The following is a 23,281-nucleotide window of genomic DNA, read 5'->3' as shown; positions in this document are numbered from 1 at the left end:
GAGAAATTGCCCAGTGCACACTAACATTTGGTTACATTAATATCCTATAATTTATTCAATCATTACCTAACTGATGAGCACCTCCCCCATTAGTTCATAGTCCTTTGCTACTACAAAAAGAGCTGCTAAAAGAATTTTTTTTATGCGTGTGGGTCCTTGTCTTCTTTCTCTGATTTCTTGGGGATATAGGCCTTATAGTTGTATTACCGGCTAAAAGGATATGCGAAGTTTAGTAACTTTTGGGCCATAGTTCCAAATTGATTTCCATATTGTTTTGACTAACTCACAGCTCTGCCAACAGTGCTCAAATGTTCCTGTTTGCCCACAACTAATCCAATATTTATTATTTTCCATTTTTGTCATTTTTTGCCAATCTGATAGTTTAATTCACATTTCTCTAATTTTTAGTGATTTGGAGCATTTTTCCCCCATTTGGTTACTAATACTTTGGATTTCTTTCTTTAAAAAATTGACCATTCATATCTTTTGACCATTTATTTACCAATTGAAGAATGGTTCTTGTTTGTTTCAATTTTTATCAGTTCCTTCTATGTCTTAGAAATGAGACCCTTATCAGAAAACTTAATACAAAAATAATAAATGTCTATTGACTCTCTGACAGGCTTGACTTCTGTTGCTGAGGAGGTGGTAGAAAAAACCTAAGGATCTATGCCTTGTTGGGTCATGTGATCTTCGAGACATACTCAAGACAAGACCAAGAAAGTCCCTTCTGTAATTTTTGCCTAGGAGTCTATGCCACTGCTTAGTGAGTCTATACTTAGGGAGAGCAAGGCTTCTTAGTTCTTTCTAACTAATTAGCTCTAATCTTATATGGCAATTTTTGTCTAATATCAGGGGCTACTTACCCTCCTCAGGTGATTAAGTATCTAAATAATAACTCATTTATGACTGTGTGTGGTGTTTATGTGTGTGTCTTTACTGGTTTTTAATTGAAGTTTAAAAAAAATAGATTGTATTTAAATCTTTTGTTTTTATGTTGCCTACATCTCTTTTTCCTTTTTATTTTTTCAAGACATCAAGCAGTATTTGGCTTACTATGTATCAGGCACTGTGCTAAGTGTTAGAGATGCACCGAAGGCAAAAAAATGTTTTCCCTGAAGGAGCTCATGTTCTAGTATGATATATACTGGTTAAATTGGCAGTAGGAAGGCATTCGATTTAAGGGACACTAGGAAAATCTTCAGGCGGAAGGTAGGACTTTAACTGGCACTTGAGAGAAGCTATGTACCCCTTGTCTCACCCATTGTCTGTCCTGGGAATGGGACTATGTTCTATCACAATCAAGGTAAACACATTTGGAATCCATGGTAACAGATTGTTTATCCAAAGACCTTTTTATTTTCAGAAATAGATAAAAGCAGTAATTGAAAAGCATATCATTCATTCTCCTTTTCCCCTGCCCCACCCCTCAAAGGAAGGGGGCTGAGGGAATTTTAGGGAAGCAAAACAGCTTTCCTGTTCCAAGGACCTGTGAGTGAGATAGTTGATTTGTTTATAATGGGCTAGCAAGGGAAATTTCCCTACAGAAGTGTAGACACTTGGGTTTCCCAGCTGTCAGCCCTCAATCACTCTGAAGCCTACAATTTTCTAATATTATTTCTTACTAGGCTTGTTTCTGTGGCTTTGTATTATTATTTGCTAAATACATTAAAATCCCAGGACGTTTTGCCCTTTGGCTTAGAGACCTTTCCTATTTTCCACTTAAACACAATTATGAATTCAGTCTTTTGCACCCTGGAGGAAGGAATATGCTCAGGTCTCATGTTGACAAAAGTCAAGTCTTGCCCAATTGGGAGCTATATATCTGCTGCCAGCAGCTGTGGTGCCAAGATGGCCAGAGATGGCCAAATGCCCTGGAGAGTGAGAAGAAAACATGGGCTGAGGGACAGGGCTTATATATTTTTTAGGCAAGCAGAATCAACAAATCCAATTGGGAAGCATTTGCATAATGCATGACTTCCTCCTGCTTTTGTTTTCCTTTTGCCTTAAACAATATTGTATTAATAGCCCACAGGTGGTATTTAGCATGTGTGTGTTGTGGGGGTTTTCAAGAGAGCAGGTGTGTGTACCAAGGAAGCTTGAAGAGCCTCCATCCTGAGTAGCACATGTATGCTGAGGTGACTGGGTGGGGAGGGGGGAATGGAGAGCTCATGTGCCAAGTTGTCTGTATCTTATCCCAGAATAGACTTTCTCAGAGCTGGCCCTCTACGTATATCTTTTTTTCCCAATATTTATTTTTATTTTTCAATTAACAAGTTTTAAAAATTAATCTGTCCGTTCCACTACCCTTCTCTCCTTTCCCCATCTCCCACTGAACAAATGAAAAACAAAATAAAACAAAACAAAGTTGAAAAATACAACTTTCAATCCATAGCTTCATAAGCCGGCAAAACAAATTCCCACATTAGCTATGCCTAAGGATTTATGTCTCTTTCTGGATTTTAAGTTCATCATTTCTCTTTCAGGAGGTGAGTAGCATGTTTCACCTTCATTCTGTTGGACTTGAGGTTCATCATTGTGTTGACCAGAGTTCCAAAGACTTTTAAAATTGTTTTTCTGTATTATGTTTCCATTGTACAAATTGATCTATTTCTTCTCTCTTCACTCTGTCATTCATTCAAAATTTCCTAAGAAAGTTTACATTTTATTATTTTTATAGTAAAATAGTATATTCCATTACATTAATATGCCACAATTTGTTTTAGTCATTCCCCAATACTAGAGCACTCCCGTAGTTTCCATTGTTTGGTTACCATGAAAAGAACTGCTTCAAACATCTTTGTATATGTTGATCTTTTTTCCTCTTTTTTTTCTTTGGGGTATTGCAAATTGTTGTTGTTGTGTTTGTCCTTCATTTTTGAAGAGGACCATGACATCAGGGAAATGATGACATGACTTGCAACAACTTTGATTTGAGTGAGGGAGGGCTGTGCAAGGTCACCAGCCTCACTTTCTCCTCCAGAGCCATCTGGATCCAGTGATCAGATTCATCCGGATCTGGAGGTGACCCTAGGATGCAATGGGAGACCTTGGCCCTTTCAGGCCAAGGCCTTTTCGAGTGCTCACTGAGAGGGTATGCAGAGTTTGGAACTATCTGGTCAGAGTTCCAAATTAATTACCCTCCCAGAACAGCTGGGAATAGCTGATAGGACTGTCTGCTGTTTTGCCATTGGCTCTCCAATATTTATCATTTTCCTACTTTGTCCTCTTTGCCAACCTAATAGAGAGGAGGTCAGAGTTGCTTCAAAAAAAAGTTTTAATCACCCCAAATCCTCATTCTTATCCTCCCACTCCAACACCCTCCCATCACACTAAGGATACAAGAAAAATAAAACCCATTCCAAACATATGATCAATATAAATTTCCATACTGGCCATGTCCGAAATTGTTTTTGTCTCATTTTGTATTTCTGAATTGCATGCCTCCGTATCAAAAAGTAGGTAGTGTTTCCTCATTAGTCCTCTGGAATCATGATTGATCACTATCCTGATAGGAGTTCAGCACAATGGTCTTCTATCACATTTATATACTATAATTTGTTCATCCATTTTCCAATTAATGGGCAGTCCCTCCAATTCTCATTCTTTGCCATTTAAAAAAAAATATATATATATGTATATATGTATCCTTAGAATTTGTTTTGTTTAGGACTAATCCCTTCCTTAATCTAATTTCTTTCTATTTCCATCTTCTCCTTTCTCTTCCTCTGATTTCCTTGTTGAGTGAAATGTATTTCCTGCGTGTGTGTGTGTGTGTGTGTCTATTCTTCCTTCTTTTGACCAATTCAGATGAGAGTGAGGTTCAAGTGTCAGCCTTTCCCCTCACTCCCAACCTTTCTGTTTATATAAGTGTTTACTTGTGTACCTTGATTATGTAAGACAACTTTCTTTACCTCCTCCTGCCCCTTTTCCCCATGGATTCCTCTTCCTTTCTCTTTCTAGTCTTTTCTTAATATCATAAAGATGTAACAGAACCACTGCTAGACCTCGTCTAATTTTTTCTATAATACCCCCCCATGATGATATAGTTCAAAGGCTGTGTATACATCATCTTCCCATATCTGAATATAAAGTTCATCCTTGTTTCATCTTTTATTATTGTTTATTTATGTTTATCTTTTTATGTTTCTCATCACTCCTATATTTGAACTTCAGAGTTTCTATGAAGCTTTGTCCTTTTCATCAGGAATGCTTGGCAGTCCTCTACTTTATTAAAGATCTTTTTTTCTCCTTATAAAATCATATTCAGTTTTGCTGGGTAAGTTATCCTTGGCTGTAGGTCTATATACTTTGCCTTCTGGAAAATGATATATTGAGTTCTTTCCTTTATAGTGGTGGCTGTTAAATAATGTGTGATCTTAACTGTGGCTCCTTGATATTTGAATTCTTTTTTTTTCTGGATGCTTGTAGTATTTTTTCTTTTGGATTTTGGCTATGATGTTTCTGGGAGTCTTCATTTTGGGGTTTCTTTCAGGAGGTTACAGGTAGATTTCCTCTCTTTCCATTTTGCCCTCTGGTTCTAAGAGAGTTAGACAGTTTTCTTTTAAGGTTTTTTGAAATATGATGTCCAGGCTTTTTTTTCTTTTGGTCATGGTTTTCAGATAATCCAATGATTCTTAAATTTTTTCTCTTCAATCTCTTTGATTCTTCCCCTGAAAAAACCGGTCTGGTTTTTTTCCAGGTCAATTATTTTTGCTTTGAGATACTTTACATTTTTTGCTATATTTTTAGTCTTTTCACCTTAGTATTTCCTATTGCCCTGTGGAGTAATTGGTTTCTATTTAACCCATTTTAATTTTCAGTGAGTTTGTTACATGGACAAAGTTTTATACCTTATGTGCCAAATTGTTAATTCCTTTTCCTATTCTTTCCTCTATAACTCATTTCTTTTCTCATTTTTTCCTCAAATGCTCTCTTTTCATTGACAAAACAGTTTTTAAAAACTCTTAACTCTTGCTTTATTTCTTCTAGGAATTCTAGTTAAATTTGTGCCCAAGGTGTGTTTTTCTTTGAGGCTTTGCTTATAGATGTTTTGGATTCACTTTCTCCTTCTACGTTTGTATCTTGAGGAGTTTCCCTGCCACCATAATAACCCTTTTTGATGGGATTTTTTTTTCTTTGCTCATGCTTTCATCCTTCTTCCTCAATTCAGACTTAATGTTAGGACCTAGTCCTACCATATTCTTGGAGGGAAGGTCTGGGCTGCTCCTGTTGCTGCTTTCTTGGGGAATTGAGTGTTTTGTTATGCTAGGATCTTAGGGACAGCCTGAGACCTGCAAGCTGTCAGTGCTTCCAAAGTGGTCTGATCCGGGGCAAAATCTGATTGCTGCCCACGTGGTTAGATCTCTACCAGTTGCTGACCTGGGTTTGGGTCTGAGCAAAAGGAGACTGCTGCTGGACTCAGCCTTTATCAGCCAGCTGGAATCTCTTCTGGTTCAGAGTCGCAGCACTTTAGGTTACCCTTTGGTCTGCAATTCCGTCCCTGGTTATTCCTCTGCAAGTTGAGCTAGATGCCAGAACTGAGATCTTATTCTCTGCTTGGACACTAAGCCACATTGCTGCTGCCTTCTGAGCTTCCTCATTTTTCATTACACTGCTGGGGTTTTTCCCACAGGGAACTTCTCAATCTGCCCTGGTTCTGTGACCTGGAACTGAGTTCTGTCGTGGGTGATAAAACTGCCAGCTCTTACCTATCCCTCTTGGTGTGCTCTGGAATGGGTCTGGTGATCTTGGGTATGGTTCTGGATCTTCATGTTGTCCTGATGCACAGCCTGTTCCTGGGTGCTGGAGTGCTTATGCAATGCCCCTGGCATTCCTCAATGTCTGAAGACCTCTCTGTCTCCCTGTGACAAGCTAGGTTAGACAAATGACTTGCTGATTTTTTTTTCCTTCTCCCTTGGGATTCGATTTGGTGCATTTTTTAAGGTCTGTTTGGAGGAGTTTTGTGGGGGGAAAATTCAGCTGTACTGCTTCCTTAAGTTGCTTTTTTCTAATTATTAGTGATTTAGAGCATTTTTCATAGATTTTCTTCCTTTGAAAACTATATGTATATACATATGTATTCAAGTAATATAAACTGTATATGTAAATATATACTTTATATATGTAGAAAAATGGTCAAGGGGTAAAATTATATATGTGTGTGTGCATATGTGTGTGTGTATTTTTTTCTGTTGAGAATTGCCTGATGCCGTACGGTTTACAGAGCTCTTCTTTCACAGCAGTCTTTTAAGGTAAGTAGTGCAAATGTTGGTGTCCTCATTTTACATATGAAGAAACTGAGTCAGAAAAGTAAGCTGACCAGTGACATCACAGACTTCTAGGTTTTTCCGATGCTGAGTCCAGTGCCCTTTACACTATAGCAACTGCCTTTAAAATATTCCTTCAATTAGACGAGCATTTATTACGCATTTACTATGTGCAAAGTACAGTGCCAGATGCTGGGGATACAAAGCAAAAAATAAATGTGAGAAGCTTCATTTGTATCAGAATACATCGTGTACTCATATAAGTAAATACAAAGTGATCTGAGAAAGAAGGTCATGCTAATTACTCAGGGCAGCAAAGAGGTGGCATATGATCTGACCTTTGAAGGGAGAATTGTGAAAAATGGCAAATAAGAGGGAGTGCATTCAGTGTATGAGGAGAGCAGCTTTTGTGACTACACAGAGGCAGGAGATGTAGTTTAAAGAATAGCTAGTTGTCCCACACAGGCAGAAAGCAGAGTTCACAAAGACATAATAAGATGAGAAAGGAAAGATAGAATAACATTAGAATGCCTTAAAAGCCAGGGTAAAATGTCTGTATTTTATTGCAGATCAATAGGGAACCATTCATGTTTTTAAAGAGTAGGGGAGTGACATGCTTAGATCTATGCCCTAGAAAGACCATTTGGTCAGTGTTTTGAGTGATAAGTAGAAGGGAGAGAACTGGAGTCAAGGAGACCCAATTAGGAGGCCATTCCACTCATTTAGCTGAGAAATAATAAGGGACTGAATGTTGGAGTGTTGGTAATGTGAATGTAGAAAATGATATATTCCAGAGATGTTATGTAGCTTGAATCAAAAGGATTTGGTGACTGATTTCCCTGGGGGAAGGGGGAATATGGAAGAGAAACCCAGAGGTTATGAATCTGAGTGGCTGAAAGAATGGTAGCATCCATAATAGAAATAAGTAAGTTTGAAAGAAGAACAAATTTAGGGGAAGATGAGCTCCATTTGGACGTTCAGAATGTCATGCTGATGGACCATTCAAGTAGAGACATCCAACAAATACTTAGTGATGTTGGAATGGAACTAAGGAGAGAGATACATAATTAGATAAAACTTAGTTAACTACAATGCCACTTTGTCCAATTCTCTATAATAAACATATATACAAATGTATTACTATATGGCGGTAAAATATTCTAAAGTGTGAACACTAACTATGATAGACCTGTGGTCTCAGCAATATTCCTTCACCAGTGCAGGTCACAACCCATGTGTTCATTCTTATTCTGTGAAATCCTTGTCCTTGTGTGAATTGTCCAAAGCTCTCTAAAATGTACTTGAAGCCTTCCTCTAGGTGGTTTCTCCCTTTTTTTTTCTAAAAAATTTCATGAGCAATAAACCAAATAAAAATATTTTAGCTCTAGAAAAATCAACTTCATTTTTCAACGGATCTGTGATCTTGTCAATGTGGGTAGCCCTTCCAGAGCCCAACTCATCCATGCTTCCCCATCCTGTGCAACAGTTTACATGTCTTTCTATAAATCTGTAGAGGATCCATATAATATCCTGGGACTTTCCTCTCAATTGGTTAGAATTAATTTCATATAAATACATGCAACATGTAGCATAGGGTAGAACATATCCCCTGGCTCCTTTTTGGTAGACCACATGCTCTGGCTTTTTGCTAAAATGACATAAGTGACCAAGAAGCTCCTGATTGTCCTCCATGTGTCCCCATTATTGGAGGTTGTGTCAAAGGTGATTGGTGACTGAAATAGGAAGCAATCTGGGTTAGAAGGAGCAAGTAGAGATGGCTTCTTCCTTTTTTTTTTTTAAGGACCTCTTTGTTGGAAAATTGCCAACACTGGTGTTCTTTTGGACTTCCACTGAGGTGGTTATGGTGGTGGGTTTCTCTACCCACTCTCTTACTCCTCAACTCTCCACCAGCAACAATGGAAACTTCATGTATATGGTATTAAGATCATGTACTTGCCTTGAAGAGGCTGATACAGGACCTCAGGTCCTTGGCTGCTGCATCTGTTCTGTGTTTCTTTTTCTGAGCCAAGGTCACCAAACAGTAATCTCATAACAGATATTTCCAGCCCTATTAGTTACTTTTCGAGTTTGAGAAGATAGGAGCTTGTTACCAAGCAGGATATGATTTTCACAGCACCTTCTCAGAGAAGGGTACCATCACCAGGAGTATTATGCAACTGAAAGGACTAAAAAGCCTGGAAGTATACATCTGAGGTGAATGTGAAATATATAATTAGTAGTCCTACAGTTATCTTTACCTCCCTGGAGAGTTTAATGGCAATGATGAGTTAATTTTTTAAGTATCTATAAATCTGTGCTTATGGGTCCAGCGCTTAGCACAATGCCTGGCACACAGTAGGTGCTTAAGAAGTGTTTATTAACTCACGTATTAACTTTTGCATTTTAATTTTTTTTTGGTAGAGGAAATAGCTGACTTATAACTGATACCTAGTTTGTTCATGGAAGACCTTGTTAATCTCTTTTAGGGGAGACCTCAGGCTGTAGTTGAATTCTATATATATATGCACCCCAACCTTTCTATATATGTGGATCAGGTTTTGTTTTGGTTTATTTTATTCATGCCTGTAGTTCTCTTGATAATCTCAAACTATTGCTTAGGTCTAGATCTCCATAGAGGTGTGTAAAAGGGTCCCCAGCTTCCATGAAAGACCTTAAGATAACAATTCTCTCCTGGTCATATTAGAAAGAAGGAAGGAGTAATTAAAGGACCATGAATAGGTCATGCCAAATGAACCTCATTTCTCTTTTTGACAAGAATTATTAAACTGATAGATGAGGGGAATCCCATAGATATGAGTTTACTTTGATTTTAACTACGCTTTCTTGTGGAGGAGATGGAAAAGTGTAACTAGGTGATAATATCATTAGATGGATTTAGAATTGGTTGTATGTCTGGACTAAAAGAGTAGTTGGCAATTGGCTCAATGTCAACGTGGCAGGAGGTCTTTAGTTGTGTACCCTCCCCCCCCCCCCAGGCATGTGTTTGACTCTTAGGTAGTATTTCATATTTGGCATGCTAATCACATTTGCAGGTGAAACAAAACTGGTAGGGACAACTAACGCTGGAATGGTCAGAACCCCCAAACTTTTGATCAGGGTCTACTATATGTTGTTTCACAGAATGTAAGCTTCTTTAGGGAAAGACCTGTTTCACTTTTGTCTTGCTAACCTCAGTTCCTAGCACAGTGCATACTTCAGGCACTTAATAAATGCTACCTGGTTAATTGCTAGAAAGGCAACCCCAAAGCTGCTGGTACCCAAGAACTCCTCCTTCTGGCAAGAGAATTCTCAAGGAACTTAGCATTGTTCAGAAAATGGGTCCTAGACTCTTAAATTTGGGGCTGCTAGAGAGATATCTGTGAGGCTTGTGATCAGAAACCCATCTTCTTTGGTAGGGTTTTAATTGGAGTGTGCCTCTCCTTTCTGATGCTTTTTTCTAGCAACTCTTGTCCAGTTTCCGTGGGAGGTCAGTAATGGGGGGGGGAACCTTTAGTTTTGGACTTGGGGTACAGGGGACTCTCGTTTACTAATTGTGTGCCCTTGGGCAAGTCATAATCATTCTGAGCTTCAGTTTCCACAACTTTTATATAGAATAATATTTGTACTGATTTTGTCACGAGTTGCTCTAGATAAAATGCTTCATAAACCCTAAAGCACTGTGGAAATATGAGCTTAATGTATTATGGATTACTAATCAACAGGGTTAACAAATATTTATTTATGACAGTCAACTAGCATTTATTAAAGACTTTTGTACCAAGCACACCTGAGGGTACCCAAAAGGCAAATACTGGATTCTGCAAGGAACTTACTGTAGTGTGAGGGCCAACGTGCAAACAACTATGTGCATACAAGATATATACAGATAAGATACAAGGTTATGGTTGTTCTTGGGATGATATTATTAATTTTGAATTGCAAGACATTTATAGAATCTCCAAAAGTGATCAGCAGATGCTAATATTTTCCCTTTTTAGACAAGGTTTTGCTGGTCCTGCATACAACTGAAGAAACAATTTGAAATGCTTAAATTGGTGTGATTTATTTTTATGGTAAAATCCATAAAATACATACACTTTAAAAGTAACAACGGCAATATAATCTCGGGGAATTTAGGATTTTTCCTAAGAGAAGGGCGGTTTCATCAACCCCGTTCAGCCATTTCCACCGCAGTTTGGGGAGCTAACTTTCCTCCTCCTATTTCGTGATTTGCAGCGAAAGAAAAGCAGGGCCCCATGTCCCAATTTCAAACCCGATGGTCCAAACTAGGAGGGGTTCCAGGTTTCCCCTCCAAAAATCTTGTCTCAAGGATTCCTCTAACGAGCTTCTGCGTTGCTCTTGGGCAAACAGCTTCTGCAGCTTGGGGGCCATTGTGCGATCGCGCTTTCCTTCGAGCGTGCGATGACTCCGAGCCCTCCTGTACTCTTCCTCGCGGCCTCTCCCCCAGTCCCCCGTCCTCCCAGGTCCAGCTTGGTGTGGGTCCGTGCGCTAGAGGCACAGTCCACCAAGACTCGCGGTCCGGACGCATTTCCTAGGTTTCGCTGTTTACTTTCGGGCAGCAAACCCGCTCTTACTCCCTCCCTCCTCCCCGCCTTTCGCCTTCTCTCTGTTCAGCAGATGCTCTAGGAGTTTGGAGAAACTTCCGTGGCGCGCCGCCCGGCCCCGGTGCTTTTTGCCGCCCGGCTCCGCAGAGTAGCGAGCCTAGGGCACAACTTCTAACACGGGTGTGTGTGTGTCTGTCTGTGCGTGTGTGAGAATCTGGACAAGAAGAGTAATCAGTTGTCATCCACGCAGTAGAGGACGCCGGCTCGAAAGATGCTCCAGCCGACCAGAGAAGGGGGTTGCGCTGGGGTGGAAGGGGCGGGCCGGTTTCGGCCTCTCGCATTTCCTGTGACAGGGGCAGCTCCAACCTCCCCCCGGCTCCAAGCGGGCGGCCCGACCATTTCCTGAATCACTGGAGCGTAGGGAGGGCAATAGCGGGACTGTACCATTATGACAAGGTGTATGTGGGGGAGCGCTGGAGAAAGAGGAACGCTCGGGCTGTTCTCGATGACGACGCAATCACGACGCGCGGCCCTATGCCCACCTAGCACTATGCTGGGAGTCGTGGGTAGGGTGGTTCGTGTAGAAAGAGGGTGAGAGGGCGCTTGGCGGGTGGCATTTTCCGGCCGTGCGCACGCCCCCCCAGGATCCCCCCTCTCGGTGTCTGCCAGTGGTTCCACCCAAGAGGCAGGCTTCTCTCCCCCAGTTTTCTGTTCACCCCGGAGCGCCCGGGACTTGCTGGATCTCGGGGACGGCTGCGAGAAGCCGATATGTCGGTGGCGTTCGCAGCTCCGAGGCAGCGGGGCAAGGGAGAGATCACTCCCGCGGCGATTCAGAAGGTAAAGCTGCGCTCCGGGGAGACGGACTGGGGGGAGGGGGCGGTCATGACTGGGAAGCGGCTGTATGTGATCGTGCGCGCGCGTGGAGGAGAAGCGGAGCCGCGGGCTCTGGCCTAGTGGGTGCGGCGGTGGGGGGGAACACCCCTTCCTCCGACGGACTTTCCCCCGCGCTCTTGCACACTGTCCCACACGCACAAAAGCCCCGTCAAGCGCCGCCTGATTTCTCTGGGGATGGGGCGGCGGCTGGTTTATGTGGTAGCCGCTGGGAGGGAGGAGGCGGCGGGCACGCGCTCCCTTGGCTGCCGGAGCATAACTCGAGGAGGAGGGGTAGGATGTGTGGGGGTGGGTGGAACGCGGGCAAGTCTCTCGGGAGTTCGTGGCCCTCGCGCCCCCCACATGTCGCTTCTGGAGTTACTTTTGTGACGCCCCGCCCCCTCCCCGTCGCGCAGGCTCTGTGCGGCGCGGGCGCGCGAGTGGGGGCGGGGAGCGGCTGCGCGCCGTCCGCTTCCCCTCCTGCCTCTCCTCAGACCTGGGGTCCTGGAGCCCTGGGGAGGAGTGAGGGGAGTGGAGGTATCTGTGAGGAGGGGGAGGCCCTGGGGTGCTCGAGGCGGCCTCTTCTCGCCTCCATCCTTTCCTCTCCCGCGGTACCCTGACCTTTGCCTGAGGTGGGATGCCGCGCGGTGGGAGGCATCGAGGTCCCCCTCGTATCGTCCTTTGGCCTTTATTGGCCTCCAAGGGAGAGCGGCGGCAGCATTCCCACCTTGCGGGAACTGTAGTTCCGGAACTTTTAAAAACTTAAATCCTACGTGATTTTTGTTGCTTCTCAAACATTTTGGGGGTTTTTCCTTCCGTTTTTACTTTTGTTAAAGTTGGAGAAAAGGCAACTCGAGACATCCTTAAGTCACAGTGCCAGGACAGGATCGACCACTCCATAAATATTGTGGATATACTGCTGTTAACTGCCATTAAAAAACCAAAAAACCCCCATCAAATGAGTGTTCCCCTGTGGGTTTAAAGGTTTGCCTAGGTGTTTATTTTTTGAACTTAATACCTGGGCTGTGTGCTTCGATGATGTAATTTTTATATTTTACAACACATTAGGGAGATTTCTAGCCTTTAACACTTATGTATAAAAAATATAAGCATTTGGAATGGGAGAACTCGGATGTGAGTTCTGGCTTGGCGACTTAATACCTTTTTGACTTTTGTCGGGTCACTTCATCTTTTGGAACTTCCTCATCTGTCTAAAAAAATGCAAAAGCAAAAACTACTAGATTTCTAAAGTGCTTTCTAGAGTTAAATGTCATAAACCTAAATAATAATGATAGTTCACATTTTTATATAGGTTTTTAAATTTTCAGAGCCTGTTATTTGCATTTTGTTCTTACAAAAATCCTATTAGTGTAGGTCCTGTTATCCTTATTTTTACCAATAGATGAGTAAACTGAGACTTAGAGAAGATGAGGGTCACAAAGCCAGTCAATCAATGTTAGAGGTAGAATAAACCCAGCTTTTTCTTATTGTGAGTCCAGCACTCTTAATTCTTCCTCCAATGCCTCCGCTTATTCCTCTCTTTTCCTCTTTCTTCTATCCCTCAAGATTCCTAGGACTTTGAGTCAGTCAGAATGTTTATTAAAGACCTACTATGAATGAGGTGAGCCAGGCATTGTGTTAAATATACAAAGAAAGGTAAAAAGACAGTCCTTGCTTAAGGAGCTCAGAGTCTAATGGGGAAAAAAACATGGGAACAACTATGTACAAACTACATACAGGATAAAGTGGAAATAATCAAGGGAGGGAAGGTAGTAGCATTAAGGGGGAATCAAGAAAAGCTTCCTGTAGAAAGTGGGACTGAAAACTAGAATTTTAGAAAGCTCATCTAGTCCAACCACCTTCACCTCATTTAAAAAAACAAGTTCATAGACTTAGAGCTGGTAGTAATTTTAATACTCATCTAGTACAACCTTCTGATTTTTAAGATGAATAAACTGAGACCCCGAAAGGTAAATTGTCTTAACCATATTCTTTGTTGTTCAATAGTGTCTAATTCTTTGTGACCCCATTTGAGGTTTTCTTGGCAAAGATACTGGATTGTTTTGCCATTTCCTTCTCCAGCTCATTTTACAGATGAGGAAACTGAGGCTGACAAGGTTAAGTGCCTTGCCCAGGGTCACACAGCTAGTAAGTGAAGCCAGATTTGAACTCAGGAAGATGAATCCTTCGGACTCCAGGCTGGGCACTCTATCCATTGTGCCACCCAGCTGTCCACTAGTTACACTGGTAGAAAATGGCAGAGGTGAGAGGGAACTGAGGCTATAGGAGGTGAGTAGTTTGCCCAAGGTCATGCAGGTTTAGTAGTATGTAAATGGGGTCAGAATATTGATAAAATTGAAAGAAAAGGTACCTTGAGAGGTGATGGAAGACTTTATTTCTACTGACTATAACATTTAGGCAGGTGGGTTTAAACTCCTTGTGAAACATTTATGGTCCAAATAATAAAGATAAGAGGTAGCTGTGCTTAGTTCTTAGCTGGCCTTGGTGGCAGAATAGATTCAAGGCCTGCCTCTGACAAATAATAGCTGTATGACTCTGAGAGAGTCACTTAACCTCTCAGTTTCCTTAGGCAACTAAGACTATAAATTATAGATCTATACCAGGTCAGACTTTCCTCCCACACCTCAATAAAGATAGACAGTGGAAATTGTCAGATTCTGGAGTGGATTGCCAAGGTGTTCTCAGTCTCCATTATTGGAGTCTTTAAAAGTAGCATAGAGTATCATCTTCCAGATGTTATATGGCTCTTTTTAAAGGCAGGTATTATATTAGATTATTCCTTGAGGTTTTAAAAAATCTTAATACAAATTATTTAGCCTGCATTGAGCAGCCTTCTGTTGGCACAGAGTTACGACCTAGTAGAGCTAAATATTAAACCGTTGCTACCATCTTGACCTCCTCCCCTCCGACCACAATGGAGTCAACCAAGGCTCTGAACCCAAGAGTCCAGGAATAGTAGTGTCCCCCAGAACAACAGCCTACCTCTCATAGTTATCATTGAAGGGGACATTTCATGTGGAAAAGGGGCCTTCCCTCATTAATCACAACACCAACCACTGACCAACTACCATGGTTGGACAGGTTAGCCCAAGCTCCTAGGGGATGGCAGTGTCCCTCAGTCAGTCTAATCCAATAAACATTATTAACTGCCTACTATGCACCAGGCACTGTTAAGCACTGGGGATACAAAAAAGAAAAGCAGTCCCTGCCCTCAAGAAGTTTAAAATCTAATGGGGTGGAGGAGACAACACACAAAAGGAGGTAGGAAAGTGGGGGTGGAGGGAGAGGCCAGGTGGTACCTGGTGCTGGGGCAGCTTATTCTGTGGAGTTGAAATGAGGCAGAGCCAAAGATGCAGAATGCTTTGAATTTAAAAAGTCCAGTTTCTGCTCTCTATAAAGGAAGGCTTTGGGAGAAGTTTGGTACTCCACCCTCCAGTCAGAGGGGAGAGGAGGCTGAGGAGGAGGTGGTGCTGCTCAAGGCTTGAGTTACTATGGTGATAAGTGATGAGCTTTACCTGGGTGGAACTAATTGTTCTGTGGAGTTGAGGCCAGGCAGAGTAGTAGATGCAGAGTGGAGTGAGCTCAGCACCAGTCCTGCTTCTAGTCGTGCCTCCACACGCATCGCTGTGGGGAGCAATTCTGTGGAGAAGTGGTCCATCTTTGGCACCACTACCACTGCCACCACCAACGACCAGCTGCCACCAATGGGGGCAGTTAGGCAGCTAAGGTGGTGCTCTGAACCGGGAATCCAGCAGACCTGAGTTCAAATCGAACTTTAGATCCTAGTTGTGTGACCCTGGGCAAGCCATTAAAGATTGGGACAATAATAGCATCTACTTCTTAGGGTTGTTACGAGGATCAAATGAAATAATATTTGTAAAGCCCTTTGCAAACCTTACTATGTAAATGATAGCTATTATTAATGGTCTTTCTTCAATCCCAGTTTCCTTGGTCATCTTCCAGGGAAGCAGCTACTGTTTGGCAATTGGGCTAGCCATGCTTGCCGCCTGCCACCTATGGGGAAACCTAGTTGAAACAGCAAGGCATATTGAATGAGAGACGGGAGGCAGTATGTGTTCAGCAAGTCACATTACTTATACCACTGATCATCTACACTACCATCTCTCCTCAAACTTTGATGGAGATTGCCCAGGACCTTGAATTTAAGAAAATCCCCCAGTCCATGTTATTGTTCAGTTGTGTCTGACTCTTTTTGACACCATTTGGGGTTTTCTTCGCAAAGATACTGAAGTGGTTTGCCATTTTCTTCTCCAGCTCATTTTACAGATGAAGAGCTGAGGCAAACAGGGTTAAGTGACTTGCCCGGGGTCACACAGTTAGTGTCTGAGGCCAGATTTGAACTCATGCTCTAAGTCTTCCTGACTCCAGGCCCAGTGCTCTATCCACTGTGCCAGCTATCATTGACGAGAATAATCCCTGAGGAGAAGACACTCATCTTCTTTGCCACTACCAACACCAGTCACTCATCAATTGATACTGTTGGACAGGTAAACTCAAGAGTGCATGGTTCTATCCCTGGCCCAGGATCTATCATCCTGGGAATTGACCCCTATGGGGATGAGTCCTGGCAGTTGCTTCTATAGCTTCTGAAGCAAATTCCTCAACAATCACAGCTACTGAAGACCCAGAAAAGAAAGTTCTCAACCTGACTGGCCTTGGTTTATACAGCGCCATCTATTTTGCTACTGCACTCTTAAGGAGTCAACTCTGCTTTTCCCTTGGATTTGAATCGGAAACCTCCTATATGTCTTGTTTCCACCTTTAGAATATGATTTCCTTGAGAACACTTAGATCTTCATACTTTCATTTCTTAGGGCATGTACCCAAATTTTAGTCTGATAAGTGTATGGGAAAGTCTTAAGAGAATTCAAAGAGGATAGATGTGCTGAGATAGGCTACCTGGAAGAGGTTTTTTAGCTGAACCTTGATAAGTGGGGCAGGATTTCACCGTTGGAGTTTGTTGGGATGTAAGTAGTAGTTTGTGTGCTGTGGGGAGGTGGGATGAGATTGTTGGGAGAGGTTGTTATAGATTTGGTGATAGAAGAAGAATAGTATGAGCTAAGGCTAGAAAGCCTTAAGTGGCATCCATATGGTAGAGAACTTCAAATGCCAGGCTAGGGAATTTGGACTTTATTTAGTAAGCAATGGGGAACTTGAAAGTTGCTGAGTGACTTGACTTAGGTCACATTAGTAACCCAGGACTTCCAGGCTCCAAGTCCTCATTTACTTAGTTTGCCTTACTTCATCTATATATTTACTATACTTATTATCAGTTACTGTAGTAATGGCAATATATATTTTTTCTTTTATCAAGTAAGAAATATAAATATGAATAAAATGTCACAGTTAATGACTTACTGAGATAATGTTTTAAAGTTCACCAAGTGCTTTAACGAACATATCTCTTTTGAGCCTCACAAGACCCCTGTGAGTTGGTACTAACTCCCTGATGAAGAAAGTAAGGCTAGGAGAAAGGGCTATCCATGGTCACACAGTTAATTAATGTTAGAGGTGGGGTTCCATCTCAAGTTTTCCTTATTCCCATGCCTAGTATTGTAGTTACATTGACAAGCTGTCTGTCTAAAATTAATGTTGATACTCATTAAAAAACTGATGAATGCTTTTTAATATCCCTGTCACTTCCCACTGATTCTCCCACAATAGTATATTGCTAGTAACTTAGTCATTAAGTTTAATATGACTTATGTTTAAAAGTAAATAATACTACTTTTAAAATGTTTTAAAACCAGGAATGCTTTGGATGGTGGTAACTTTGATGAGATGAGGTAGTATTGATTTTTAATGCATTTTGTTTTCAGCTGTTTATCTTTTTTGTGTCAAATCTATAATTCATTCTGAGTAGTCTAGAATTAACTTTTACTGAAAGATGTGTTTAAATTTAAAAGAAGGAAACCTTCAACCTTCCCTTCTAGACTTCCGACAATAATTTAGATCTAGTAGAGGAGACGGTGATAACTCAAACTTACACTTCTTTCCGAAACAAAAGAAGACTCTACAATGAAAAAAAAAACCCCTGAGTTCACTAAATAGAGATGATAATATCATGTGTTTTTAGAAATCTTCCAAAACAAGGCAGTGAGGTGTAGTGGAAAAGGCCGTAGTCTTGCAGTCAGGAAGGTTTTTGATTCAAATCTGCCCTTTGACACTTCATATTTTGGGACTCTATGACTAAGTTGAATATTCAACTTTTCTCACCTTTTGGTCTAGACCTGTGATTGAAATGGTGCAGGCAACTCCCAGTGAGGAGACTCCCTCTATCAATGCCCATCTATAACTGTTACCTGCACCTTACATGTTTAGAGAGTTGGGTCAGTGAGAGGTTGAATGACTGGTCCAGGCAGAGGCAAGCTTGAATGTGTGACTTTGTGAGCCCCATCTTTTGTCCATTGGTACCTCATTGCCTCTTACCAGGGTTGTTATAAAGATCCAGTGAGGTTTTATATGTAAAGTGCTTTACAAAACTTAAAAATGTGTTCGCCTAAAAAGTGTCAGCTGTTATTCTTAATTCTTATTATTAGACTTGGGTTAGGAAGTCCTAGCTTTAAGTCTAGTCTCTGGGGTACTATGATTTTGGGCAAAGTGCTTTTACCTCTCAGAATTTTGGGTAACTCATAAAAATTTTAAGGTACCTATCTATCTACATTGGTGGAGGAAGTTCCTTATGAGGAGGAGCTTTCTGCACCTATGAAATTAGAAGTCCATTCTAAAAAACTTATTGTTTGCATTAAAAAAAATCCATTTTCATTAGAGGCTTTATGTAAACATTATTTCCATTTTAAAACTCAAGTAGAGTACATAATTTTATGTAAAAAGAAATCTAATTTCTTTTTAAAAAGCTATGTAAACTGTGTTTATTAAACTAAACTAAAAATTAGAGAGATGTCAGAGTAAGAACAGTTAAGAATTTTAAGGTGTCACTGTTTCTTTACATTTCTATATGATGCTTTTATGATATGTAATAGTTGCTTTGGGGCTTTTATCATGGGTAAGAGTCAGAGTCATTTAAAAAAAATAGCACTGAAAACACTTTACCCAAACATAGTCAGATCTAAATAATGGGAAAAATATCAGTTGCTCATGGGTAGGCTGAGCTAATATGGTAAAAATGACAAGTCTACCTAAATTAAATTCCTTATTCAGTACCATACCAATCAAACTACCAAAACAGTAGAGAAATGCAAATCAAAACAGCTCTGAGGTACCAGATCACACCTATCAGATTGGTTAACATGACAGAAAAGGAAAATGATAAAAGTTTGATAGGACACTAATGCATGTTGGAATAATTATGATGATCCAACCATTCTGGAGAAAAGGGCTATAAAACTGCGTATGCTTTGACCTACCAATACCACTTCTAGGTCTGTATCCCAAAGGGATTATGAAAATGGGAAAGGACCCACATGTTCAAAAATATTTATAGCAGCTCTTTTGTGGTGACCAAGAACTAGAAATTGAGGGGATGCCTATCAATCGGGGAATGGCTGAACAAGTTGTGGTATATGAATGTAATGGAATACTATTGTGCTGTGAGAAATGATGAGCAGATAGACTTCAGAAAAACCTGGAGAGACATATATGAACTGATGCTGAGTGAAATGAGCAGAACCAGGAGAACATTGTGCACAGCAACAGCCACATCGTGTGATGACTGACTTTGATAGACTTAGCTCTTTCCAGCAATGCAAGGATCTAAGACAACCCCAGAAGACTCATGATGGAAAATGCTATCCACCTCCAGAGAAAGAACTTTGGAGTCTGAATGCAGATGGAAGGATACTATTTGCTCTCCTTTTCTTTTGTTGTTCTATTTTGTTTCTTCTTTTTTTGTAGTTTCTCCCATTAGTTCTAATTTTTCTTTACATCATGATTAATGTGAAAATATATTTAATATGAATGCATAAGTAGAGCCTATATCAGATTGCATGCCATGTTGGGGAAGGGGGAAAAGAAGGAGGGGAAGAAAATTTAAAACTCAAAATCTTATGGAAGTGACTGTTGAAAACTAAAATAAATTAATTATAAAAAATAGCACTCATTAATATTACTGTAGGTTTTTGAGCTTATGATACTTTTATCTGATGTTCATGTTTATGACAAACTTTTTCAAATTTTATTTCAGATGTTGGATGAAAATAACCATCTTATTCAGTGTATAATGGATTATCAGAATAAAGGAAAGACTACAGAATGCTCTCAGTAAGATTGATCTGAAACTTTTTTTTGGTATTGATTTTTCCATTTTTACAAAAAGTGAAATGTATTGTTTGAGGAAGTTAAATTTTTTTTAAACACTTCTTGTACCGCTATACAAATAAATGACTTAAAAGCATATATTATATCATTCATGGAAAAATAAGATCTCTCTGCACCAGGAAATTGTTACACTCTGAACTATTGTTGAAGAAACATGGGTAATTTGTAATAAAATAATTATGTAGTTGATTACAATATATTTATAGAGACCAAACTGTCTAGATGTCTTCAAGGTGACTTAAATATCTTCTCTAAGTTCATGTAATAACTTATAATTTCTGCAATGGAAGAATAAATGGAATTAAAATGTTTAAAAGGAATATAGAACAGCTATTTCCCCAATGTGTCAGCATAGACAAAAACTCCAGGAAGAGCTTGCTGGCATGCCCTAACGAGCCAGGCTTTCCTAACAGATCTGGCTTGTGCCCTTCATGAACCTTTCTCTCATTTTTCTCATTTTTTCTGGATTTTCTTTTGCTTTCTTATTATAGTAATATTTATTTTTTTACAAAGCCGTTCAACCTGTTCCATCAGGATTGTGGATCCCGTAGAAAGAGTGTTGAATTTGAAGTCAGAGGAAATGGGTTTGAATTCCAGCTATTCTTGCCTTTGTGACCTTGGGCGAAATACTACTCCTTTTGGGGCCTCTTTTCCTCATCTGTAGAAGGACAAGGTTAGAATAGGTGATTTCTTAAGGTCCTTTCCAGTTCTAAATTTATGATCCAATAGTTCTCATGCTCAACAATTTGATTGTTGGGTAGGGTACCTTCAACCTATCAGTTATTCAAGTATGCTTTAACCAGTTTTGAAATTTATGTGTCGTAGAATGATTAAGCTTGGAAAACACTGATCTAGAAAAGTTATCAAGTGTGGTTGTTACTTTTAATCAGTCTTCAAAACTGGCTTTAGATGCAGGGATTTCTATTTCTGAAGGGACAGTATTCTAGAGTAGATAGATGACTCAGAAAATAGGTAGGAAAGAATCATTGGTCTGAAGCTAACTTTTCCTGTTTCACATGATAAAGTGACCTTACTCCTTACCAAGACTAACCTTTCTACCTGGTCACATAATCCCATTCCATCCCATCTCTTCCAACAGATTGCCTCCTTTGTCATCCCACTCTCACTTGTTTTCAGTCTCCTTCTCTACTGGCTCATTTCCTGGTACCTGCTAAATATCCTCTTTCTTCCCTATTCTGAAAAAACCCTCACTTGACTCTTCCATCCCAACTCTCATGCTATATCTCTTCTGCCCTTTGTAACTAAACTCAAAAAGACCATCTACGATAGGTGCCTCCACTTTCTCTTCTCCCACTCTTTTTAACCTTTAATCTCTCTTCCAACCTTATCATTCTACTGAAACTGCTTTCCCCGAAGTTATCAATGATCCCTTAGTTGCCAAATCCAGTGGCCTTTTCTTAGTCCTCATTCTCCTTGACCTCTCTGTAGCTTTTGATACTGTCGATCACTCTCTTCTCCTTGGTAACTTTTTTCTCCCTAAGTTTTCAGCATAACCCCCTCTTTCCTGGTTTTCCTTCTACTTATTTGATTGCTTTTTCTCTCTTTCCTTTGCCAAATCCTTCATATCATGCCCTCTAACTGTAGGTGTCTCTTAGAGTTCTGTCCTGGGCCCTCTTCACTTGATGATTTCTGTCAGCTCCTATGGATTTAATGACCATTGTTATGTTGGTGACACTCAAATCTACCTTTCCTGTCCCAGTCTCTCTGCTGACCTCCAGTTTTGCATCTCCAGCTGCCTCTCAAGACATCTTGAATTGGATGTCCAGTAGACATCTTAAACTTTGTCAAAACAGAATTGAATATCTTTCCTTGAAATTGTACCACATCCTACCTTCCCTATTACTATAGAGGGCAACACTTTCCTCCTAACCCCTCACGGTTGCAACCTAGGAATCATCCTGGACTCCTCACTCCCCATATCCAAGTTGTTATCAAGACTGTACAACATTTATGCACCCTCTTTTCTCCTCTGACATCGCCCCAACTTTAGTACAGCCTTTCATCATCATGCATCTTGATTATTGCAATAGCCTGCTGGTGGGTCTTCAGCTTCAAGTCTCTCTCCATTCCAGTCCATTCTCCATTTAGCCACTAAAGTGATTCCTAAGACAGCAGTCTAATCATGTCATTCCTCCTCCTGTTGCTTCGAGGTCAAATACAAAGTGCTCTATTCGGCATTCAAAGCCCTTCATAACCTAGCACCCTCCTACCTTTCCAGTCTTCTTATACTTTACTCTCTGACATATACTCTGCAGTCTGGTATCAGCCTTCTGGCTGTTCCATGAAGAAGTACTCCATCTTTTGGCTCTGGGTGTTTTCTCTGGCTGTCCCCCATGATTGGAATGGTCTCCCTTTTTCTACTCTGACTACTGACCACCTTGGCTTCCTTTAAGTCTCAACTAAAGTCTGGCCTACTACAGAATGCCTTCCCAGTCCCTCTTAATTCTAGTGCTTTCCCTCCATTAATTATTACCTATTTATCCTGTATATAGCTTGCTTAGTAGACATTTGTTTGCATGTTGTTTCTCCCGGTACATTTTCAGTTCCTTGAGGTCAGGTACTGTCTTTCACCTCTTTGTGTATCCCCAGTCCTTAGTACAGTGCCTGGAACATAGTAGGAACTTAAAATTTGTTTATTGATTCACTGATTGACATGCTGCCTCTCTAGTGTTAATGGGAGAGGAAAAAGGAATGCGAAGAGAAGGAAAAAAATCATGAAAATCATCAGCAAACTGTTAAGTCTATATAAATTTCCCCAACATACTGCACAGTCCAAACCTTTGCTGATGTATAAAATTTACAGATATTTGAGGCTCTCCTATTTGAAAAGAACACTGAACTAGGAGTTAAATTTCTTGTCCTAGTTCTGCCATACTACTTGTGTGGCCTTGGCCAAGTCACTTCTCTTTGGGCCTCAGTTTTCTTAATCTTTAAAACGGATAGGTTGGGCTTGGTAATCTCTGAGGCCTCTTCCAGGTCAAATATAATGTGATTCTGTGACCTTTGTGACTCAGGAAAAATCCTGGTGGAAGACTATTTCTGTACAGATGATTGTTATGACATTTAGGGCTTTCATAGTACAGAAATTGATATTGGAAATTAATTATGTTACCTCATACTTCTAATATCTTTTCCCCTAGTACTTAATGTATCTTGTATTTGGTTGCAGATAATATAAAGTCTTCACTTGTTTACCATAGCTCTCCTAATTACTTGCAGCACCTTAAACATAATTAC

At 40.6% G+C, this 23,281-nt stretch overlaps 1 protein-coding gene across 4 annotated transcripts in view; it reads left to right on the top strand.

Moving 5' to 3' along the window:
• Positions 1-11,318: 11,318 nt before the first annotated feature.
• The window catches only part of SS18 (SS18 subunit of BAF chromatin remodeling complex), an 89,508-nt gene continuing 77,545 nt past the window's right edge, over positions 11,319-23,281 (top strand). The window contains exons 1-2 of one of the 4 annotated variants that reach the window (XM_036757272.1): positions 11,319-11,671; positions 19,890-19,966. In XM_036757272.1, the coding sequence (XP_036613167.1) occupies positions 11,603-11,671; positions 19,890-19,966 (146 nt within the window). In that variant the 5' untranslated portion in view covers positions 11,319-11,602. Of the gene's footprint in view, positions 11,672-19,889; positions 19,994-23,281 lie in introns of those variants that run through there. The other 3 variants (XM_036757279.1, XM_036757297.1, XM_036757287.1) reach the window with 3 other exon arrangements.

Source organism: Trichosurus vulpecula, chromosome 1 (genome assembly GCF_011100635.1).
Source record: "Trichosurus vulpecula isolate mTriVul1 chromosome 1, mTriVul1.pri, whole genome shotgun sequence".
Taxonomy (NCBI): Eukaryota; Metazoa; Chordata; class Mammalia; order Diprotodontia; family Phalangeridae; genus Trichosurus; species Trichosurus vulpecula.
The sequence above is the reverse complement of the archived record's forward strand: the minus strand, read 5'-3'. Positions and strand labels throughout refer to the sequence as shown.